Raw genomic sequence first — 20,318 nt, 5'->3', positions numbered from 1 at the left:
ACAGAGGGCAAACTTGTAGTAACCAGTGGACAGAGGGGCAAGATCGGGGTGGGAGTACAATCTGTTGGGTGTAAGAGATGTTCAAGAATGGGAAATAGTGCAGTTATTTTAAATGGAAAGTGACCTTTAAAATTTTTCTTAAAAAATTCTTACAGCTCTAAAAATAATCAAAATTGCTTGGAAAAAAAGAAAATCTCTATTTTTACAAGGAGAGGCACCTAGCTATCTTTCATGGCCAAAGATATTAAAAGCTAATTTCCATATTAATTGGCACAGGTCTGAAAACAGATTTTTCTGAAAAGTTAAGTATTTGCAAGTAAACTAGAGAATATTTGTCCAGAAGACCTGGCATACCCAGAAAATATTCAGATAATGACTTTAAATAAAGTTTCAAGATTAATTATATATTTTAATAAAATAAGTGTGCATACTGACCAAAAATCCCATATAGAATTAGGTAACCTATAAAGAAGAATTCTTCAAGGACAATGGATATGTAAATACATGTTGAATAATAAAGTCTTTGGACCATTATTTTTGTGTGTGTGACATATTAAAAAATATGTTTCTTCATTGAGACTGTGCCTCTATATCTGTGTGGTTAAGACCCAGGCATGGCTGGTCAACTGCCTTTTGGATTTCAACTGCTTTAGAATTGATGCTTTTGAACCGTGGTGTTGAAGAAGACTCTTGAGAGTCCCGTGGACTGCAAGGAGATCCAACCAGTCCGTCCTAAGGGAAATGAGTCCTGAATATTCATTAGAAGGACTGATGCTGAAGCTAAAACTCCAATACTTTGGTCACGTGATGTGCACAACTGACTCATTTGAAAAGACCCTGATGCTGGGAAAGATTGAAGGCGGAAGGAGAAGTGGACAATAGAGGATGAAATGGTTGGATGGCATTATTGAATGGACATGAGTTTGAGTAAACTCTGGGAGTTGGTGATGGACAGGGAGGCCTGGTGTGCTGCGGTCCATAGGATCACAAAGAGTTGGACAAGACTGAGCAACTGAACTGAACTGATCATCAAACTGGGAATCTGTAGTCAGCTTCTAGGGACTACATTTCACCACAGGAAAAGTTACTCCCTTCCTGTTTGATTTTTAGCAAGTCACTAGTTTCCATAAGAAGAGAGTTTACTCTTGGGAACAACAACTATTACAAAACCCTGATATGCAAAAATTCAAAGAAATATTAATATGTTTAATTTTGAGTTGTTGTACCAGTCCCTGCTGGGATGGGCAATACATGACATACACACACATACACATATGTGCACACACACACACAACCAGATTTTTACTTTATAATATTGTAGGCAGCTGTATTTCAATTTTAAAATCTTATATATTCAAAACAATATATTAAAACTGCTTTTTACTCAAATTTATATAAATATAGCATAAATATCTTTCTATGTCCATGATGTATTTTCATATAAATGATGGAATTCTTGGGCAATTATGAACATTTTACAATTCATTTAATCTTACTCTCATTGACAGACTCTTTATTTATCCAAATTCTTTTTTATTTATTTATTTTTAGTTTTTATTTATTTATTTACTTATTGATATATAATTGCTTTACAATGTTGTGCTAGTTCCGGCTGTACAAAGTGAGTCAGCTATATGTATACATAGGTCTCCCTCTCTTGGGCCTCCCCATCTCACTCCTCTGTGTCACTCTAGGTCACCCCTATCCCCCCACCTCCCTCCTGGAGGTCACTGCAGAGCTGAGCTCTTTGGGCTATACAGTCGCTTCCCACTAGCTATGCATTTTACACATGGTGTTGTATATGCGTCAGTGTTATTCTCTCAGTTCATTCCACTCTCTCCATATCCACACGATTGTCAGATTCCTTACAATGAGATTCTAGTTTCAAGGCCTTGGCTTTTAAAAGCAAATAAAACTTACTTTTCAGTCCAGAGCAAGTGGCTTAACTTCTTTTTTCCTGTTTTCTTACCAAGTGTAATAATGATATTTGTTACTCATCATGCTGTCATAAGTGTTAAGAGTGAAATATGATTGTGCTGAAAAATAATGTTAATGATACTAAATTCCAAATAAATATTAACCCGTATTAGTATTTTTGTTAACAGCAAAAGACAGAAAACATTCTGGAGCAGTTAAACTTTGGGCTTTTAATATGTAGACATATTTCCTGCAGAAACAAAATTTCAGTAGGCCTCAATCCTAGATTATTTATGATTATAAAAATGTAATTTTACTGGAATGCAAATTTGTTTTACTGTAAATTTCTATTTTGACCTCTCTAAACTAAGAGTGATCACTTTTGTTTTAATGTTAGACATTTTAAAATGTGATTGATTTTTGATAGAATTTATCTTGTGAAAATTTGTTTCTAGATGTCTAAAACTTCTTAAACCACCAAAGTAAACTCTGAAGGGGAGAGATATTATTAAGTCTTCCTTAGAATTGTGCTCTTTATTCAGGGAGACCTTGTGAGAAATAAAGCTCACACTGGGTAGAAACTGAAGAGAAGTTTCCATGCAAGAATTGTAGGCAATGAACATTAGAAAGTTAGAGACATATGACAGCATCTGATTTCATTTGCACTTCTTTTCATGTGAGAAAATCGAAGCACAGAAATGTTACCACAGCTTGCCAGGAATAGAGAACTAATGTCATCTGACTCAGAGTTTAGGATGTTTACTCCTACACCAGTTGGGATATCATATTTGACATGCATTTCTATTGAGGTATCTGTAGAGTATGAGAACATCTTATAGCATGAAAATTGCTGCTATGAAGTAATACAACTTACTTCCTAAACTGCAGGTCAATTTAAAAGAGAATTATTTAAGGCTTCCACATAGTAAACGTCAAACACTCCACTGGAGCCCATGTACAGCATGTTGTCACAGGGTCTCTCCAATGGGAAACCAGCAGTAGTGTCAAGAGGCTCTCTACTTGTTCCTAAACACTGAAAATACTTTCAAATTTTGGAGACTCTAGAAGCAGCCCTGGAGTCTCATATTTAATCATAGAACTGGCTTTGATTCTTTTATTCTCATCAAAAATTGTCTAGTAGACATCATTATTTTTATTTGTGTTCGATTTCAGGGCTGACCAATTATAGGCATAAAGCCATTCAACTAGATGTGACCTGGTATTAGAAGTCTGTAGAGAGTGTTGGTTAACAAGCATGCTTAGAATGAAAATAATCTGTGAGATGTGTCAGACAATGATAAATAGAATAGAATAGAAATAAAAGGATAATACACACAAAAGCAAGATGAATCATATAGAACTTGAAGGATTTTTATTTGAAAGAGTGCAAAATTTGGAGTCAAAAGAACTTCTTCATATTACTTACTCATACTGAAACCTCTGGCTAGTCTTTCATGAAGTCCACAGGCATCAGTTTCTCCATCCATAAAACAGAAATAATTATAATAGCACCAGTCAGTCAGGCTGAAAGGAAATAATAGACTTGGAAGAGTTGAAATACTGTGATGACATCAACCTCTAAAATGTAAAGAAGCACAGGAGACAAAGCTCAGCAAACTGAAGAATTCTTTCCTTTGGGAAGGAATGGGTTATTGTTATCCTTAAGAACACTCTAGAAGAACTTACAATACAGTTCAGGAAACTTCATGCATCTAAGTGCATTTTGCTTTCAAGTGTTCCCATGGTGGTACTGTTTCTGCAGTTTTAAATTGTTTGGAATTGAATATAAACATGCCGTAAATCACCTAAGGCCTAAATCCACTTAAAAGTATGATTCATTTTTCAATCAGGTACTTTCTAAATGCATACTCTGTGAGAAAGTCTGTGTCGCACAAAGGATGAAAATGACTTCTAAATCATGACCTGATGGCTTAGCAGATAAAGAATCCACGTGCAATGCAGGAGGCAAAGGAGACACAATTTTATCCTTGGGTCAGGAATCCCCTGGAGAAGGGAATGGCTACCTACTCCAGTATTCATGCCTGAAAAATACCCTGGACAGAGGAGCCGGGTAGACTACAGTCCAAAGGGTTGCAAAGAGTCAGACATGAGTAAGCAAGTAATCACATATGTGAAAATGCCTCATTACTATTGATATTTTATATACAGAATTGAGTAGAGTAAAAAATGTTAATTGTATGTTAAGAACTGAACTGAGTCTTTCTAAGTCAGGAGCCTTCAACTTTTTCTTTTTTCTTTTTTTTTTTAAATTTTTATTTTTACTTTATTTTACTTTACAATACTGTATTGGTTTTGCCATACATTGACATGAATCCACCACGGGTGTACATGCGATCCCAAACATGAACCCCCCTCCCACCTCCCTCCCCACAACATCCCTCTGGGTCTATTCTAAAGTTCAGGGGCAATATGGACTCTGTCACAACTACTGAACTTTGCCATTGAAGGATGAAAGCAGCCAAAGACAACATATAAGTGAAAGGGAATGGTTGAGTTTCAATAAAACTTTATTTTCAAAAATAGAGAATGAGTCCCATAACCACCCAGAGTTCACCAACCAATTTTGTAAGTCATACCTATTAAAATATTTATTTTTTTTCTATTTGAGTGTCTGTTAAAAAACTGTACTATTTAGACTTTAAATTGTTGTTGTTGTAGTCACCAAGTCATGTCTAACTCTTTTGCCACCCAATGGACTGTAGCCTGCTAGACTCCTCTGTCCATGGGATTTCCCAGGCAAGACTACTGGATTCGGTTGCCATTTCCTTCTCCAGGGGATCTTCCTAACCCAGTGATAGAACCTGAGTTTACTGCTTTGACAGGCAGGTTCTTTACTACTGAACTACCAGGGAAGCCCAGACTTTAAATGGTTTCTAACAAAATAAAAATGACTGTTACTTCAAAACTAGATATTTGATATATTGGAAGAATGCTTTCTTATTACTTCATGAAGTGATTCTCTAGGAAAGAATACTAGAGAAGAAAAATTCTTAGAATTAAAGTCTTCAAGCAAAGAAAGAATGGGGGTGTGTGTGCTTGAATTAGGAATTAAGTGATGACCTGATAGAGAGTAGAGATATTTCATTTCATTTTGTGCTAATGTTTAATTAAAAATATGTTAACGTTAGTAAAGACACTTACCTTTATTTTAATTTCAGGTAAGAACACTAATCTAAAATAGACTATTTCCTTTGACTCATGCATTTTAAATGTGATACTTATTCTTATATTTCAGAGGGAATTGAAAAATATTCTGATAATCTAATACTCATAAATTTGGTTAATAATTAATTTTTCCTCAAATATAGGAATGCTTTTTTCTTTGTAATGTTCATTTCTGAGGACAAGTCTTCCAGATTCCTGTATGTTATCTTCTAATTTCCATAATTGTGCTTTCAAATTACTCTTTTGTTTTTAAGCCAGAAATTCAAATCCAATGGATATTTTTTAATTTACATTTTTACATAATTTTTGTTCTTTGGAAGGAGTTAGTAAATTATCCTTAAATACTTGCAAAATGTTGAAAACTCAGAATTTCTCAAAAGTATATACTAAATACTGTAAAATACATTGTCTGTTTAGCTGGTTGGCTGAATCCTTACTTATAAAGAGTTAAAAATTCTCTATGCCTATCAAGTGTTAGAGGAAGGAAATGTGAGAAAGGTGCTACACCATTTAATTTCATCTTGAATTCCTCCTACTTTTTTCTTCTCTTAAAAAAAAAAAAAGAATTGGAATGCACCTATACGGCCAATGACTTGAAAGGCTGATGCAAAATCATATCAGAAACTGATCTTGTTGATAACTTTTTCTTGCATTTGTGAATATAATCAACATTTTAAAAATAATTGACTGTCAATATTTTGAGGTGCAAGACTGGTGAATTGTGCTTACCAAATCACTGCATGCATAAAGTTTTAAATTTTAGTGTATTGTGAAAAAATATACTAATGAAACAGATAACAGCCATACAGATTGTTTTACTTTTTAGGTTAGTTATTTACTTTTTAGGAATTTTACCTAGTGATTGACTAAATATAATACCTTAAATTTGCACTTTAAAAGGTTCAGAAGTACCTATTTTGACAATTGATAATATATGACTATAATGGTGGTAATTATACAGTTAAGCTTACAGTATGCATTATATATTTGATAATAGATGCCATTATTACCTTTGTAGGGCTTCCCTGGTGGCTCAGATGGTAAAGAATCTGCCTTCAATGCAGGATACCTGGACTTGATCCCTGGATTGGAAATATCCCCTGGAGAAAGGAATGGCAACCCACTCCAATATTCTTGTCTGGAGAATTCCATGGACAGAGGAGCCTGTGTCCATGGGGTCACAAAGAGTCAGATATGACTGAGTGACTGGAAAAATCTAGTCATTAGAATTAAGTATAATATTAAGCATATTAAAATAATTTAATATGAAAGTATAAAAAGAAAGGTACAAATGCCCAAAGAGCCATCTTGTTATCAGGGGTAACAGTAGTACTATTTTGCTTAGTATGTAACAATAATTTTTAAAATCATTTCAAGGCAATTCACATTAATGTCTCATTAAGTTATTTCTGAAAATATTGGAGGATGAAGCATTATTTTTCTCTATTTCTCAGAGAGGCAGTACATTAACCGACGGTTCCTGGCAGTCTTTGGCAAGTGTTACTGTCCTGCAATGAATTAGGCATATGACAAGTGACCCTAGGAAAGTCAGCTGTAGTTTTTCTGTTTAAAAAAAAAATGTGTACAGTGACTATATTGTGTCTCCTAGGACAACTGAAAAGAATGAATAGTAAATATTAATAATACTATTTTGTAGATCCTACTGTAGGGCTGCTGCTGCTGCTGCTAAGTCGCTTCAGTCGTGTCTAACTCTTAGTGACCCCATGGACTGCAGCCCACCAGGCTCCTCTGTCCATGGAATTTTCCAGGCAAGAGTACTGGAGTGGGGTGCCATTGCCTTCTCCAGCAGCATACTGCAAATCTCCAAGTATAGAATAGTGATAATAGTGCTGTGATACCATCTACATGCATTTAGATGCAGTGAGGTAGAGTTTCAAAGCATTTCCATATTAGCTAAGTTAATTGGACTAAAAGTTGGTTTGAATCAAATAATCCAATTTTTTAATATAAATTTATTTATTTTAATTGGAGGTTAATTACTTTACAATATTGTATTGGTTTTGCCACACATTGACATGAATCCGCTACAGGTATACACGTGTTCCCCATCCTGAACCCCCCTCTCTCCTCCTCAATTTTTTAACATTTCCATTTGGTTATGAGCAAGTTTCTCAAAATTAATAAAATTCGATTTTAAAGACATGTATTCTGCAGAAAGACAGCATTCATAGTGATAAGAAGTCAAATAATGTGTCACTAATTTTTCTCCCTCCCTTTTTGTTTTTATCTTCTCATGTGGAGCATTCTAGAAGTTCAGGCTTATAATGAATTTTTGTTGGGGATATATATTTGTGTCGTTAGTTTCTTGGAGGCCCAATTGTAGAGAATTTAGTTTCAGACATTCCCTCCGGGGGAAAAATCTTTCCATATTCTTCATAGAGATGGAAAAAGAGTACAATAGGAGGAAAGCAGAGGAGAGTTTCTTAAGAATAAATGTCTGATAAAGAGTTAAAAAGAAAACAAAAGAATATCAAACTTCCTCTGGTGCTTGGAAGAAAAAGGGAACTGCATATTACATAGGGCTGAGATGGAGATGCTTAGCATCCTGAAGAGAATGGATTAATTAGGGATGTTGAAATTAGCAATCTTTCAGTAAACTTGTTTGGATTCCTTTCCTAAGACATCAACTCATGGCCTAATGTGCTGCCCTTGCCAGTGGAATAGCACAGTTAGCATTTGGTGGATCCTGGTGGTCTCTGGGCTCCAACTTTCAGCAAATATATGAAGAGAATGTACATTTTTCTCTATTTTGTGCGCTTTTCCAGGTAACAAATAGCTCTCATTTTATCTTCTGAGTATTTCAATTTTCTTCTTTCTTATCAAAGATGACTTTAAGATCACAAATTGCATAATTAAATTCTGGCATGCCAGCTATTATTAAAGTTATCAATGCCATTTATAAAACGGTTAACATTTTCAAAAGTTTTTCAGATATAGCCACATCACTTCAAAAATTCATCTAAGTCATCCGAGTTGAATAGTGGACTTAGAATTCTCACTTACAGGATATAGCTTGTCCCCCCATTTTTAAATTTAAAGTAATGTTAGTTTTTGCTCAATGTGGTAAGAATTTCTCTTTTTTTTTCCCTTGTGCTTTTAGTAACATAACACAAGTGTGGACCACACTGTATTTGTATAAAATGTATTATTTTGGAAATCACTGATAAATACAGTTATTGCCATACCTCATGCACTTTAGAAATTTCAAAGCTATAGGTGCTGTCAGATAACTTTATAAGTGGTGGCTTAAAATGTTGTTGCCTACTTCAGCAATGTGTAGAGAACCACACCATATATTCTGTTGAAGGCAGAGCTATCAGAAGCAATGTCAGTATGAAAAGGCTTAAAGTGAATTATTCACCTCTTAACACTCCCTTGTGTTCAGACTGCTGCAAAGAGAATGCTTGTTATCAATGTGAAAAGCAGTGCCTTTGAATTAAGGGAAAAGTTCAACTTGTTTCATTTTGTTTGCAACCCAGTGGCATCAATACATACTATCAATCTTTTGTCCTTAATTCAAAGGTACTTTTAAAATTTCACTCCCCCGTTCCTCTGAATTAGGAAAACACTGATCATCTAAGTATAACTGAAACTATAACTACACATCCAACTGAACATTCACTTGTGAGAAGTTTTCTCTTAATGATGACTTCAAAGAGTCATGTACACAGTTTTGCTTTTCTTCAATAATTCCAATTCTAGATCAATAACACTAGAATGAAAGCTTTCTTTATATTTGTATTGCAGCCTTTGAAAGAATCTTTTTGTATTTGACATATCTGTCTGCTCTCATATGTTACAAAATTATAAACAGGCTGCTGGCACAGATATATAAAGTTTATTCAGATAAACATAAAACATTTATATTATATACACATATATATGTATATGTGTGTATATATATATATATATATATATATATATATATATATATAATTGGTGAGGTAGATGCTTCTAGAACTTGGTGCAAAATACTACATCTTTTGTCCCTCATTGTCTAATCTGTTGTCAATATTATTTATTGTATCTTTATTTTCAAATATTATAGTTTTGAATTTTAGTTTTAATTTTTCCATTTTAGAACTTTCATTTTGACCCTGTTTCTTGTCTTTAAGACGAGGATACCGCAAGAGAGGTTCTTAGGGCTCAAAACTTGAGGCACTTACTCTCAGGGTCATGCTTTTACATTCCTGGCCATATTTCCAATATTCTAAGATATTTTAAGGTCCTTGTTGGTTAATTCTGTCATCTTTTTCATGCCAGGGTCTCGTTTTATTGATTGATCTTTCTCCTAGGTATGGTTTATATTTTCCTGGTTTATTGCATGCCTTGTCATTCTTGATTGAATCTCAGATATTGCAAATTTTACATTGTTGAATGCTAGATTTTTATATTGTGCATAGTTTGAGCTAACCGTATGCTTCAGTTTACCTACTGAACCTCTGTCCCAATGGCCTCCTCTTTGGTAAGAAACAGACATAGAAACACAAAATAATATCAAAAAAATGCCAGCAGTTTTTAAACCACTGTCTTCTGTGTTTCCACAACAATGATTCTGGAAATGCCAGAGCTGTTTGGTTTGTCAAAATTGATCTCTCCATAGGAAGTTTCCTGACTGCCTCATGACTCTATAACGGGAAATGTAAGATATTGCTGGTAAATTAGCACCAAGGTATTGTGTATATATTTATCATATAGTTATTGCACTAATCATTGATTGAGTTCTAGCATCATTTACTTAAATAGTATCTATGATGGTGAAAAATAACTCTAGAGTCTGCTTTCTTAATGCTCACAATGTTTTTTTCTCTCCTCCTTTTGTAGGGATACAATTGGAGAATAGTACTCTGATTTTTTCTTCAAGTTCTTTTGAAATGAGACTCGAAATGATGGGGATTTTATTTTTCTCATTCCACAGTTTTCCCATTTTCTAGAAATTCGGTAGTGTTTTACAATTTACTGGACTTTCATCCAGTTATCATCATTTCGAGATTACAGTGGTGTTTATAGGATTAAAAAATTTGAAAAGTGGGAATTCCCTAGTTGTCCAGTAGTTAGAATTCTGCGCTTCCACTGCAGGGAGACTGGGTTCAGTTCCTGGTTGGGGAACTAAGATCCTGCAAGCTGTGAAGTACAGTCAAAAAATAAAAAGTTAAAAAGTTATAACAGGAAAGCTATTATACAACTAAGAATTTTCACATATTATCTCATATAAAATATAAAACCACACATTTTAGGTTGTTTTATCCTTTGATACCATCAAAGTTGTAAAATTATTTTGACAATTTTTCATACACTTTGGGGCATCTTAGATGCTAATAATTTCATATTCAGTGTCTTTAGTTTTTACAAAGATTCACTTATTTACAAATATAGAGTCACTTTCATGAGGTATTTTCTAAATTAAAAGACTCACCATTTCTAAGGCTGGTTCCTACTTCTTCATGCTATAGCTACGTTTTTTCATGCATTGAAAGGAAAAGCTTCTTTGCCATAAATGCAGTCTGAAATCTTTATTTATTTAAAGTATGTATTTTATGGCTGGGTAAACAAGAACTACACACAAGAAAATGATCTTTGAAAAAAATGAAAATTAAGCTAAAATAATTCATATTTAAGATGACTGTCTTATAGAGTGTTGCTTGGGTTTGTTAGTGTGGCTATATAGAGTTTTATATCTCAAATCCCTTTGTAGCCTGTCCAAATAAACATGGATCTCTACACAGGGTTTTGAAAGTTAACTGTATAGATTTTAAAGACAAAGTTCAGAAATAGTCTTTATTGAGACTATTTAATGAAAACAATTTTAGTTTTATAATTCTCTGTGAGACAGAAGTAGCTTCAGTGTGTATGAGATGCAGATGATCACCATATACATTTATACTTAGAATTACCTGTTATTAGCATCCAGTAAAATGAACCTTTTTTGAATGTGTGTGTGTGTGTTTTCATGTATAACTTCATGAAACTAACACCACAGTCAGCATACTAAAGAGTTCTATCACCATAAAAAGCTTCCTTATGCTCTATCTCTATAGTCACTCTTAACCCTGGCATCCACTCATCTATTCTTTGTCATAACAGTTTTTGCTTTTTTGCAAAGTCTTATAAATAGAATCATACAGTGTACAATTCTTTTGAGATTGGCTTCCTTCACTCAGCATAATGCTTTTGTGATTCATCCAAGTTGTTGGATCAATTGTTCATTTTTGTTGTTGTTGTTTATAGTTTTCATTCTATATATATACCACAGTCTGTTCACCAGTTGAAAGTTATTTGGGCTGATTCCAGTTTTGGCAAAGAGAGCTCTTGAAAAATGTACAGATATCTGTGTGATCATAGTTTTCATTTATTTAGGGTAAATACCAAGTTATTGGGTTAATTTTGGTCTTTTCTTTCCCCTATGGATCATATTTTTGTTATTATGTCAAAGAATTCTGCCTAACACCAGGTCACATAGATTTTCTGCAGCGTTTTCTTAAGTTTTATATTTTCATTTAGATCTGTGATCAATTTAAAGTTTTTAAAGTGTTTTTGTTTTGTTTTAATAAGTTGTTTATTTCTATTGAATTGCCTTTTGCAACCTGGTAGAAAATCAGTTGAATATATCTGTTGGTTACTTCTGAATAGTCTCCCCTGTCACATTGATCTATGTGTCTTTTCCATTGACAATACTACACTGTCTTCATTAGTGTAGCTTCACAGTATCTCTTAAAATAGGGTAATGTGATTCCTTCAAATTTAATCTTTTTTTAATATTTAAATATTATAGTTTTTTTGTTTTAAATTCTAGAATCCTCTTGTCTATAACTACCGAAAGTCATGCAAAGAATATGAATGGAATTATATTACATGTATAGATTATTTGAGGAACTTTGATGTTTTGATTATGTTGAATTTTTAATCCATAAACATGATATATCTTTCCATTTATTTAGGCCTTTAACTTATTCCATCACTTTTTGTAATGTGCCACATACAGATTCTGTACTTGTTTTTATTTTTATTTTTATAAATTATCTATTTGTTTAAGTATTTGATTCTCAGGAAAATATTATAAATCTGTTGCTTCAGATATTTAAGTTTCCAAATAGTTCATTGCTATAATATAGAACTATGATTAATTTTTGTGTGGTGACTTTGAATATGGCAACATTGCTTAATTTATCTGTTGACTTTGAGAAGTTTTGTTTGTTTTCATTTGTCTTGATTCTTATTTTCTGCTTGAGCAATACTATTACCTGAGTATACAACAACACTGTGAGAAAAATTTTTCCTCCTTTTCCAGTTTGTGTGTCCTTCTTTTATTTTTTTCTTGCCTTATTGACCATACTATGGCTTTCGTGCAGTGGTGAATAGAAGTGGTGAATGATTTCAGTCTTTCAAGTTTGGTGCTTGTTATGTTCAAGTCGCTAAGTCATGTTCAATTCATCGCAGCCCTGTGAACTGCAGCATACCAGGCTCCCCTATCCTCCACTATCTAAAATTCCTGTCTATTGTGTCCATGGTGGTATCTAACCAGTCATCTTCTGCTGCCCCCTTCTCCTGTTGTCTGCAATCTTTCCTGTCATCAGAGTCTTTCCCAGTGAGTCAGTTCTTCATATGAGGTGGCCAAAGTATTGGAGCTTCAGCTTCAGCATCAGTCCTTCAGTGAATATTCAGGGTTGATTTCTTTTAGGATTGACTGGTTTTATTTCCTTGCAGTCCAAGGTACTCTCAGAAGTCTTTTCTAGCACCTCAATTCAAAAGCATCAATTCCTCAGTGCTCAACCTTTGTGGTCCAGTTCTCACATCCATACGTGACTACTGGAAAAACCATAGCTTTGACTAGACAGACCTTTTTCAGCAAAGTGATATTTCTGCTCTTTAATATGCTGTCTAGGTTTCTCATAGTCATGTTAGTTATACTCTTTTTTGATAGATGCTATTTATACAACTGAAGAAGTTTCTTTCTATTCCTGTTTGCTGAGAATTTTTATCATTAATAGATGTTAAGTTGTGTCAAATGTTGGACATTTTTTTAAATTTCTATTTGTATGCTTCTAATAGTTAAAATCTATTTTGACTCCTTTTGCTATTTTCAGCTCAACTTTTTTATGTGCATATAAGTGGTCATATCAAATTAATCTACTTCCACAAATAAAATGTTTTCCCAATTTCAGGCAACATGGTTCAGCTTTAGTAGGTGCTTTCTTTCTTTTTTTTTTTTTAAAGATACAAATTTTTTAAATTGGTATATTATAGATTTATTTTTATAGTTCTAACTGATGAGCAAGTAGTAGAAAATAGTATATCTTAGGAATAGTTAATCACCACTTACTGCTAATAAAAAATATGATTTCAAGTATGATTTATAATTCACTACAATTTCCTGAGCACTAGAAGATTGACAAATATCAAAGAAACCATTTGTATCATACAGACTTTATCTGCTTTGTTTACTTGATTATGTTTTATTTGTTTATGTTTTCTATAAAAAAAGAATGTAAAGAATACCTAAATTTTTATCTTCATCAAAAATCAATACAAGAAACCAAAAAAATCAAATTAGGAGGGTCAAGCAGTTTTTAAAATTAGTTTAGATTTGTTTTAAGTTATCATTCTGAGCAAATGATCAATTTTTAAAAAAGTACCAAACATTTGCCATTTTATTTCTGAGTGAAATAGTTTAAAATAATCATCATATCCTACAGTTTAATTCAAAATGTTTACTTTAGAACTTTTCTGTTACTACTCATCAATTCCATGGATCCATTTTTTAATAATAAACAAATTATGTGCTTTAAAAATAAATGGTAAAACTTGCTGTGTTCAAGTTGCATTTGAAGGGAAAACATTCTAATGATTCATTTTTATGGAAAATAATGAAGTTTTCAAGAGTTAAATATATTCATAATTTAATTACTCTGCTGAGACCTAAAAATGTATGTCTTTGACTTCAAATTTTACTTTCTTTCTAAACTTAAAATTTAAGAATTTTAAATGTACAATGTGGAACTCAATTTTTAGAATACACTGTTGGAAAATAGCTAAAAGCCCTTCTCTTTCTAAATTTAGCCCTTGATATATATATGGCTTTTTGTCTTTTTTGTTTGCTTGTTTTACTCTGTAAATACTGTTATTTTATATTTGGATTAATTTTAATGAGTTTTCAGATACCCTTGGAGACTGGATAATGAAAATGTTATTTCTATATTAAAATCAGTGTGGTTTTTATAGTGCATTAGTCATAAGTTTGTTAAAGGCTAAATGGCTATTTCATTATGGTAATTATAAACACACTCTATCTCTCACATTCCTACCTATTTTAATGGAAAAATGCAGACAGACATTATTAGTAAACTTCTGATACTCTGCTACTATTAAGTTTCAGACTTCTAACATTGTACTTTGTGAAATTCCATAATAATAATAATAAGCCAACTTTTTTTTTGCCTTTTTTTTAAACTACCCTCATTTCTCCTCCTATATGTATCTTTCTATTTTACTCTTCCTCCTCTATTTTCCTCTTGTCTTTCTCCCTGCCTTTATTTTTCTCTCTTCTTTCCTTTCCAAAATTCTTTCTTTTCTAACTGTCTCTTGTTTGTTTTTATTTTCATCAAAACAATATTTGGAAGTATTACCATTGCCCAGTTGTCACAAACACTCTGAGACATACATACAAACATACAAAGACACGTCTGCACACACACTAGCACATAATTTAAAATAACCCTTCACTTGGAAAATGTATTTTATCTCTTAGTTTAAGTCTCTTATTAGAATTGCTTAGAACTTTGATATTATGCAAAAGTTTTTAGTTACTGTCTCTATTATATCAGGGGAAGAAAAGTTTTCCTAGTCTATCTCCCTGTGTCTAACTAAATAGGGATCCATATTGTATGAAGTTCCACATAACCAAAGCCATTAACATTATAAGATTAGCTGTAATAGCCCTGATATAGCAAATATTAGGGGTTTCCACTTTTCACTTTACATTTTACTCTTTCCGTAATGGGCTTCCCTGGTGGATCAGTGGTAAAGAATCTGCCTGTCATGTAGGACACACAGGAAACCCAGGAGATGTGGGTTTGATCACTCGATCAGGAAGATCCCCTGAAGAAGGAAATGGCAACCCACTCCAGTATTCTTGCCTGGAATCCCATGGACAGAACAGCCTGACTGGCTATGGTCCATAGGTTCACACAGAGTCAGACAGAACTGGGCACACACTCTCCCTAATACCCTGGATTCTGTTTCTGATCTAAATACTCAGGCTTAGCTTTCAGCTGACAGCAATAATGGGTTGATTCATTTTCAGCCAATTCAAAAAAATGATTTTAAGTTTATATGTGGAGTTTCTAAGTAATTTTAGTTTTAAAATTGGCAAGATTATTTTGCAAACATTTTTGCTCTTGGTGTTGGTTTCCATTACTACTTTAATGGAAGATATTTATCTTTTAAAGATGGATAGCTAGTTATGGAAGCAATTAAGGTGCTTCACAGAATCTGGAAATTTGTAAAACATACTAATAAAATATATCTGCCACCACTACTAGTTAAAATAGATTAGGAGTGAGAAATTAATCTACCTTGTTTACCATCATCTTTGCATTTATCTTGACAAAGGTCATTAGAATCACAACAAGAAACAGATTAAGAAATTTGTGGAAGTTTTTCCTGTCCCCCAACTTCTAGCAGACAGTGAACCTTAGAGAGTATCTAAGCTATTACTCTCAACAATTTTTTCCCAGTAATAGTTTAAAAGGCCAAATAAATTATTAACATGGGACAAGAAAAGAGTCTTATTAGTTTAAATTAGCCTTATTTATAAGGAAAACACATTGCTCTACATTAAGCCTTACCTTGGGTCCTCTGCTTCATGAATTATGCGCTTCTGTGTCACGGATACTTGTGTGCTTGATGATCTTGTAGGAACCCATAGCTGCTTCAGAGCACAATGGTATGATATGAAGTGAGGCAGGAAACAGGAGAACCTTTGTCACTGAGTCAGCTGCAAGAAGAAGTAATGTGTATGAATGTACAGTATGGGGAGATCTATGAAAGATCTACTCTCTTTCTCCCAAAAGACTCTGTTCCATGGTACAAGGAGAATTCAGTTCTATTTGGCAGACCTCCATGTCAGTTTGGAAGCAGTAAAAACAACCACAAAAACAAGTCTCATTTCTCAGTGTCTTTAATTCTCCATGTTTTAAGTAACATTTTAATTCTCATTTTGATTTCACTTTGTTTTAATAATCAAGAGCTAACACCCCTCTCCCTTGTATTGAGTACAATTTCCAGTGTAAGGATGCAGCGAAGAATGAATTACAGAGATGAGTCCAGTCATAGGTGCTATGCGTGTGTTTGTCACTGGTACAATTTGAAGGAAAGGCCCTATATCTCTTAATTAAGGCGGGGATGACTTTAAACGATGTTACATCAAGGAGGGCAAAGAACCCCAGCAGATGATGCAAATTTGTTTCAAAATGAGTATTATTAAATAATTCATGTTTTTAATATAGAGAAATTAGGTCATTTTTCCACTCCTCCCACAAATGTTCAATCTTAATATCTAAGTAATGAAACAATACAGAGTGTTATCCATCCTGGTACTAACAGAGAATGCCAGTTATGACAGGCTCATTGTTTACTTTAACAGGTAATTTGTGGACTGGAATCATTTAATTGTTCTGAGTACATAATTACATGTCAGCAATTTCCAATTTAATTAAAATGTACAAATCTGAAGATTAAGGGAATTTTTGAATTATTAATCATTTTTCCACTAGGAAATCTTGTTGCTCTGCAGGAGATTTGTCCAGTGTACAACTATACGTATTTTTTTCCTTCTTTTCCGCAGACAGACAATTTTCCCGCAGAGCCCAATTACATGGGCAGCAGGCAGCAGTTTGTTCAAAGGTAAGGCCTATTAAATAACTTTCTCAGCTTCCCCATTTGCATTCGTGTCAAAATTGCTTTGCAAGAGTCTACACTTCAGGTTCAAACTCGTAGAGACAATACTTTCTCTTCTTTTTCTTTATATGTATTTCAGTAGCTCCACGTTTAAGGACCCAGAAAGAGCCAGCCTGAGAGACAGTGGGCACGGGGACAGTGATCAGGCTGACAGTGACCAAGACACTAACAAAGGCTCCTGCTGTGACATGTCTGTTAGGGAGGCGCTCAAGATGAAAACGACTTCAACTAAAAGCCAACCACTTGAACAAGGTGAGTGAAGCCTTCCAATGCTTACCAAGTATAAAGCTTAAGCAATATTAAACCTCAGAATACTAGTTGTAGTTTATCACCTTCGAATGGAACTTTTATAATACAGCAAAACAAGCAGTAAATCCCAAGGTTGCCTCACACAAAAAGCAATTTTTCAATACTTCAGTAACCACAGAAAGATGAAGTTCATGGATTCTAGCCTGAAATCTTCCTGGAATGAGAACTTTTCCAAAGTCACTAGATTATACTTATTTTTATGAACATTTACTAACCTTTGCTGTTTTGTATTTTAGTAAAGGAAAATATGGTATATGTTAACTAGATATGCACATTTTAATATATTAATATAAAGATTAAATGAATAAATTTAATATATTTAGATGAAATGAAAACTTGATTGAAATTGTATAGCTCTTAGCAAGGTTGGTATTATTTTTAGTGTGGGTTTTAGCTCCAAAATCGTTTTTCAAGAGTCAAATAACAGCTAAGCCAGAGTTCTGGCTCCTTCTTTTGATTTACATCTAAGTCTTCCTGGATATCAAATAAACATGAACTTGTTTACTCTGATGGAGGTAAAAAGAAATGCTTCTTCATGAATATATACGTCTTTTATAAAAGTCTAACTTCAATTCATTAGCTCGATATGTCTTTTTATTAATAGCAATATTTTTATTGTTTTAAACACAGTATAATGTTTATTAATGATTCACCCAAAGAAAATTAAGCTACTCTTTTGTGTAAGACTTAGATGCTGTGAAAAACCTTTTTTATATCCAATTATAAAAAGTAAAAAGAACTGTTGCATAAATTGAATTTCAGAGTTATAAATGCATGTTATATTAGTTAATATTAGTTTTCAAAATATTGATGATATGCAAGTATGTTTGATATTTAAGTTTTGAGGAGCTATATTTAAACTATTTGAATTTACTTATTTATTCTTCTAAGTCATTTAATGATAGATGATTCATAGAAATTAAATTTTTGCCTCTAGTGTAATCTCTCCTATCACATACACATCAGCAGATAACATGCTTTTTAATTTCTCTAATCATGTTGAAATTTTGATTCAAATATGCACATATACACATATATATACATTCAATACAGAAATTAATAAATATATATATTTAAGTTTCTGCACTCAATATAATTACGCTGGCCCTATTTTAAGAATGACCCTCTCCAAAACCTTCTTTTCTAAGTAATAAGTGCCAGATATATTGTAGCAAGTTTTTGCATAACAAGGCAATATTGTTTTAAAAGTTACTTTTAACAAAAGTTATTTGAATACTTACCTAACATTTGCAGTTCTTGCAAATTTGAATGATTATTTGATGTGACATATGTGGTCTTTATGGGTTTGACTATACAATGTCATATAAATATTTTAGGCACATTTTAGATAATGAATGTTTAGATTTTGGTATGTGAATACATAGCCTAACAGACTAATCTACGTCTGTGATAAAGTGGTTTGCAGGTAATTCATTGGCTACTGTTTGTAAAGCTGTATAGAGTAAGTAAAGCGTTTACATTTACTGTCATATCTTCATGAGAAAATTTGTTAATTAAAACCAGCCTGCTGCTTACTATGAACTTCTTAATTCCTTTCCATACTCTGAATTAGCAATATAATTGATAAGAATGAAAAAAAAAAAACTGTAAGGTAAGGACATTTATGTCTGAAAATATAGTTTATACTGAAAACCTGTTATTTTTTCCTATTTTGGTATCAAAAAGTAATGTCTTAGAAGGATGGCTTTTGTTCTTAAAAGAACATATAGTTGATGTATATTTTAATTAATATTACACATAAAATAACTTCTAGTCTACAAGTAAGAATGCCAATAGAGATGTCTCCTGTAAAAAAAAAAGTAGTTTTCATGTATCCTTATTAACAAACATGAGAAAATTATGAATCTGAAAGCCACACTTAGAAGATAATCTCTGAATTACATAGGAGACTGACTTGTACTTTAAACATGATTTTTGAAGGATTAACTAAAAAAGTATTTCATTGATTGAATGATTGATGGATTTGGCTCATTAATTCATTTAATAAATATCTATTAAATGCTTTCAATAGTAAGGAAAATTAGATACTTTTGGGACATCAAAATAAATTTGATTTCCAGCCTGCCTTCAAGAAACTGTATGTAACTGTGGTAGAGATGGGGACTCTCTCTGTGTCTCTCTCCTATCTCCTCTCTCATTTACCTGTATCTCTTATCTGTCTCCCTACCTATCTCTCTATCTACCTCCAGTCTGTCTTTTTCTGTCCATCACCTAGATCATCTTTTTGTCTCCCTGGCTCCCTTCCTTTAAGTTTTGTCTTTTTCCTATCTATGTATCTTATGTATACACCTATCTACCTACCTATCTAGACGCAGAGGAGGCATTTTTACTACTATTGTTTTACTATTATTGTTATTACTTCTATTGTTTTTACTACTTACCGTAAACTATGCTAAATTCATTTTAACATTAGCTTATTTAACCTGAAAACTCTAAAATCGCTAGCATTTGTATCTTACATTTAAAAAAACTGGGCTATGGGGAACTTGTTAACTTGCAGAGCAGTTTGGAATTTTATCTTAGATCTAGATCTGACCAAAATTTATATCTTTTATATAGAACTTTATCTCCAAATAGTCAAATTTGCTCAAATATACATTGTGATTCATTGCTATGACTAGATATCAAGTAAACTTTGAAGGTTAAGTTAAAACTTGAGTTCATGTATATGAACCTTGGGGGACAATATCAAAATTACTTATATGCATTGAATTATTAGTGGCTAAAACATATTCTTGTTGGTATTCATTGCATTTATAAATAGATGAATATAGTTCCCCTAACATTTATAGATGTTAAGAAACTTTGTCAATGTTCCATGATGTAAGTAGTGAAGTCAGCATTAGAAATAAAATAGCATCCCTCCAGGGTTTGTCCTCTTAACCAATGCTTTATACTATTCATATAAC

The 20,318-nt window shown here is 32.9% G+C and overlaps 1 protein-coding gene across 4 annotated transcripts in view; it reads left to right on the top strand.

Moving 5' to 3' along the window:
* Positions 1 to 20,318, top strand: part of PCDH17 (protocadherin 17) — a 109,394-nt gene that overhangs the window by 20,818 nt on the left and 68,258 nt on the right. For 2 of the 4 annotated variants that reach the window (XM_069602162.1, XM_069602164.1), the window contains exons 2-3: positions 16,967 to 17,025; positions 17,162 to 17,331. In XM_069602162.1, coding sequence (XP_069458263.1) covers positions 16,967 to 17,025; positions 17,162 to 17,331 — 229 coding nt within the window. Of the gene's footprint in view, positions 1 to 16,966; positions 17,026 to 17,158; positions 17,332 to 20,318 lie in introns of all 4 variants that reach the window. The other 2 variants (XM_069602161.1, XM_069602163.1) reach the window with 1 other exon arrangement.

Source organism: Ovis canadensis, chromosome 10 (genome assembly GCF_042477335.2).
Source record: "Ovis canadensis isolate MfBH-ARS-UI-01 breed Bighorn chromosome 10, ARS-UI_OviCan_v2, whole genome shotgun sequence".
Taxonomy (NCBI): Eukaryota; Metazoa; Chordata; class Mammalia; order Artiodactyla; family Bovidae; genus Ovis; species Ovis canadensis.
This window is presented reverse-complemented; position numbering and strand designations above follow the sequence as displayed.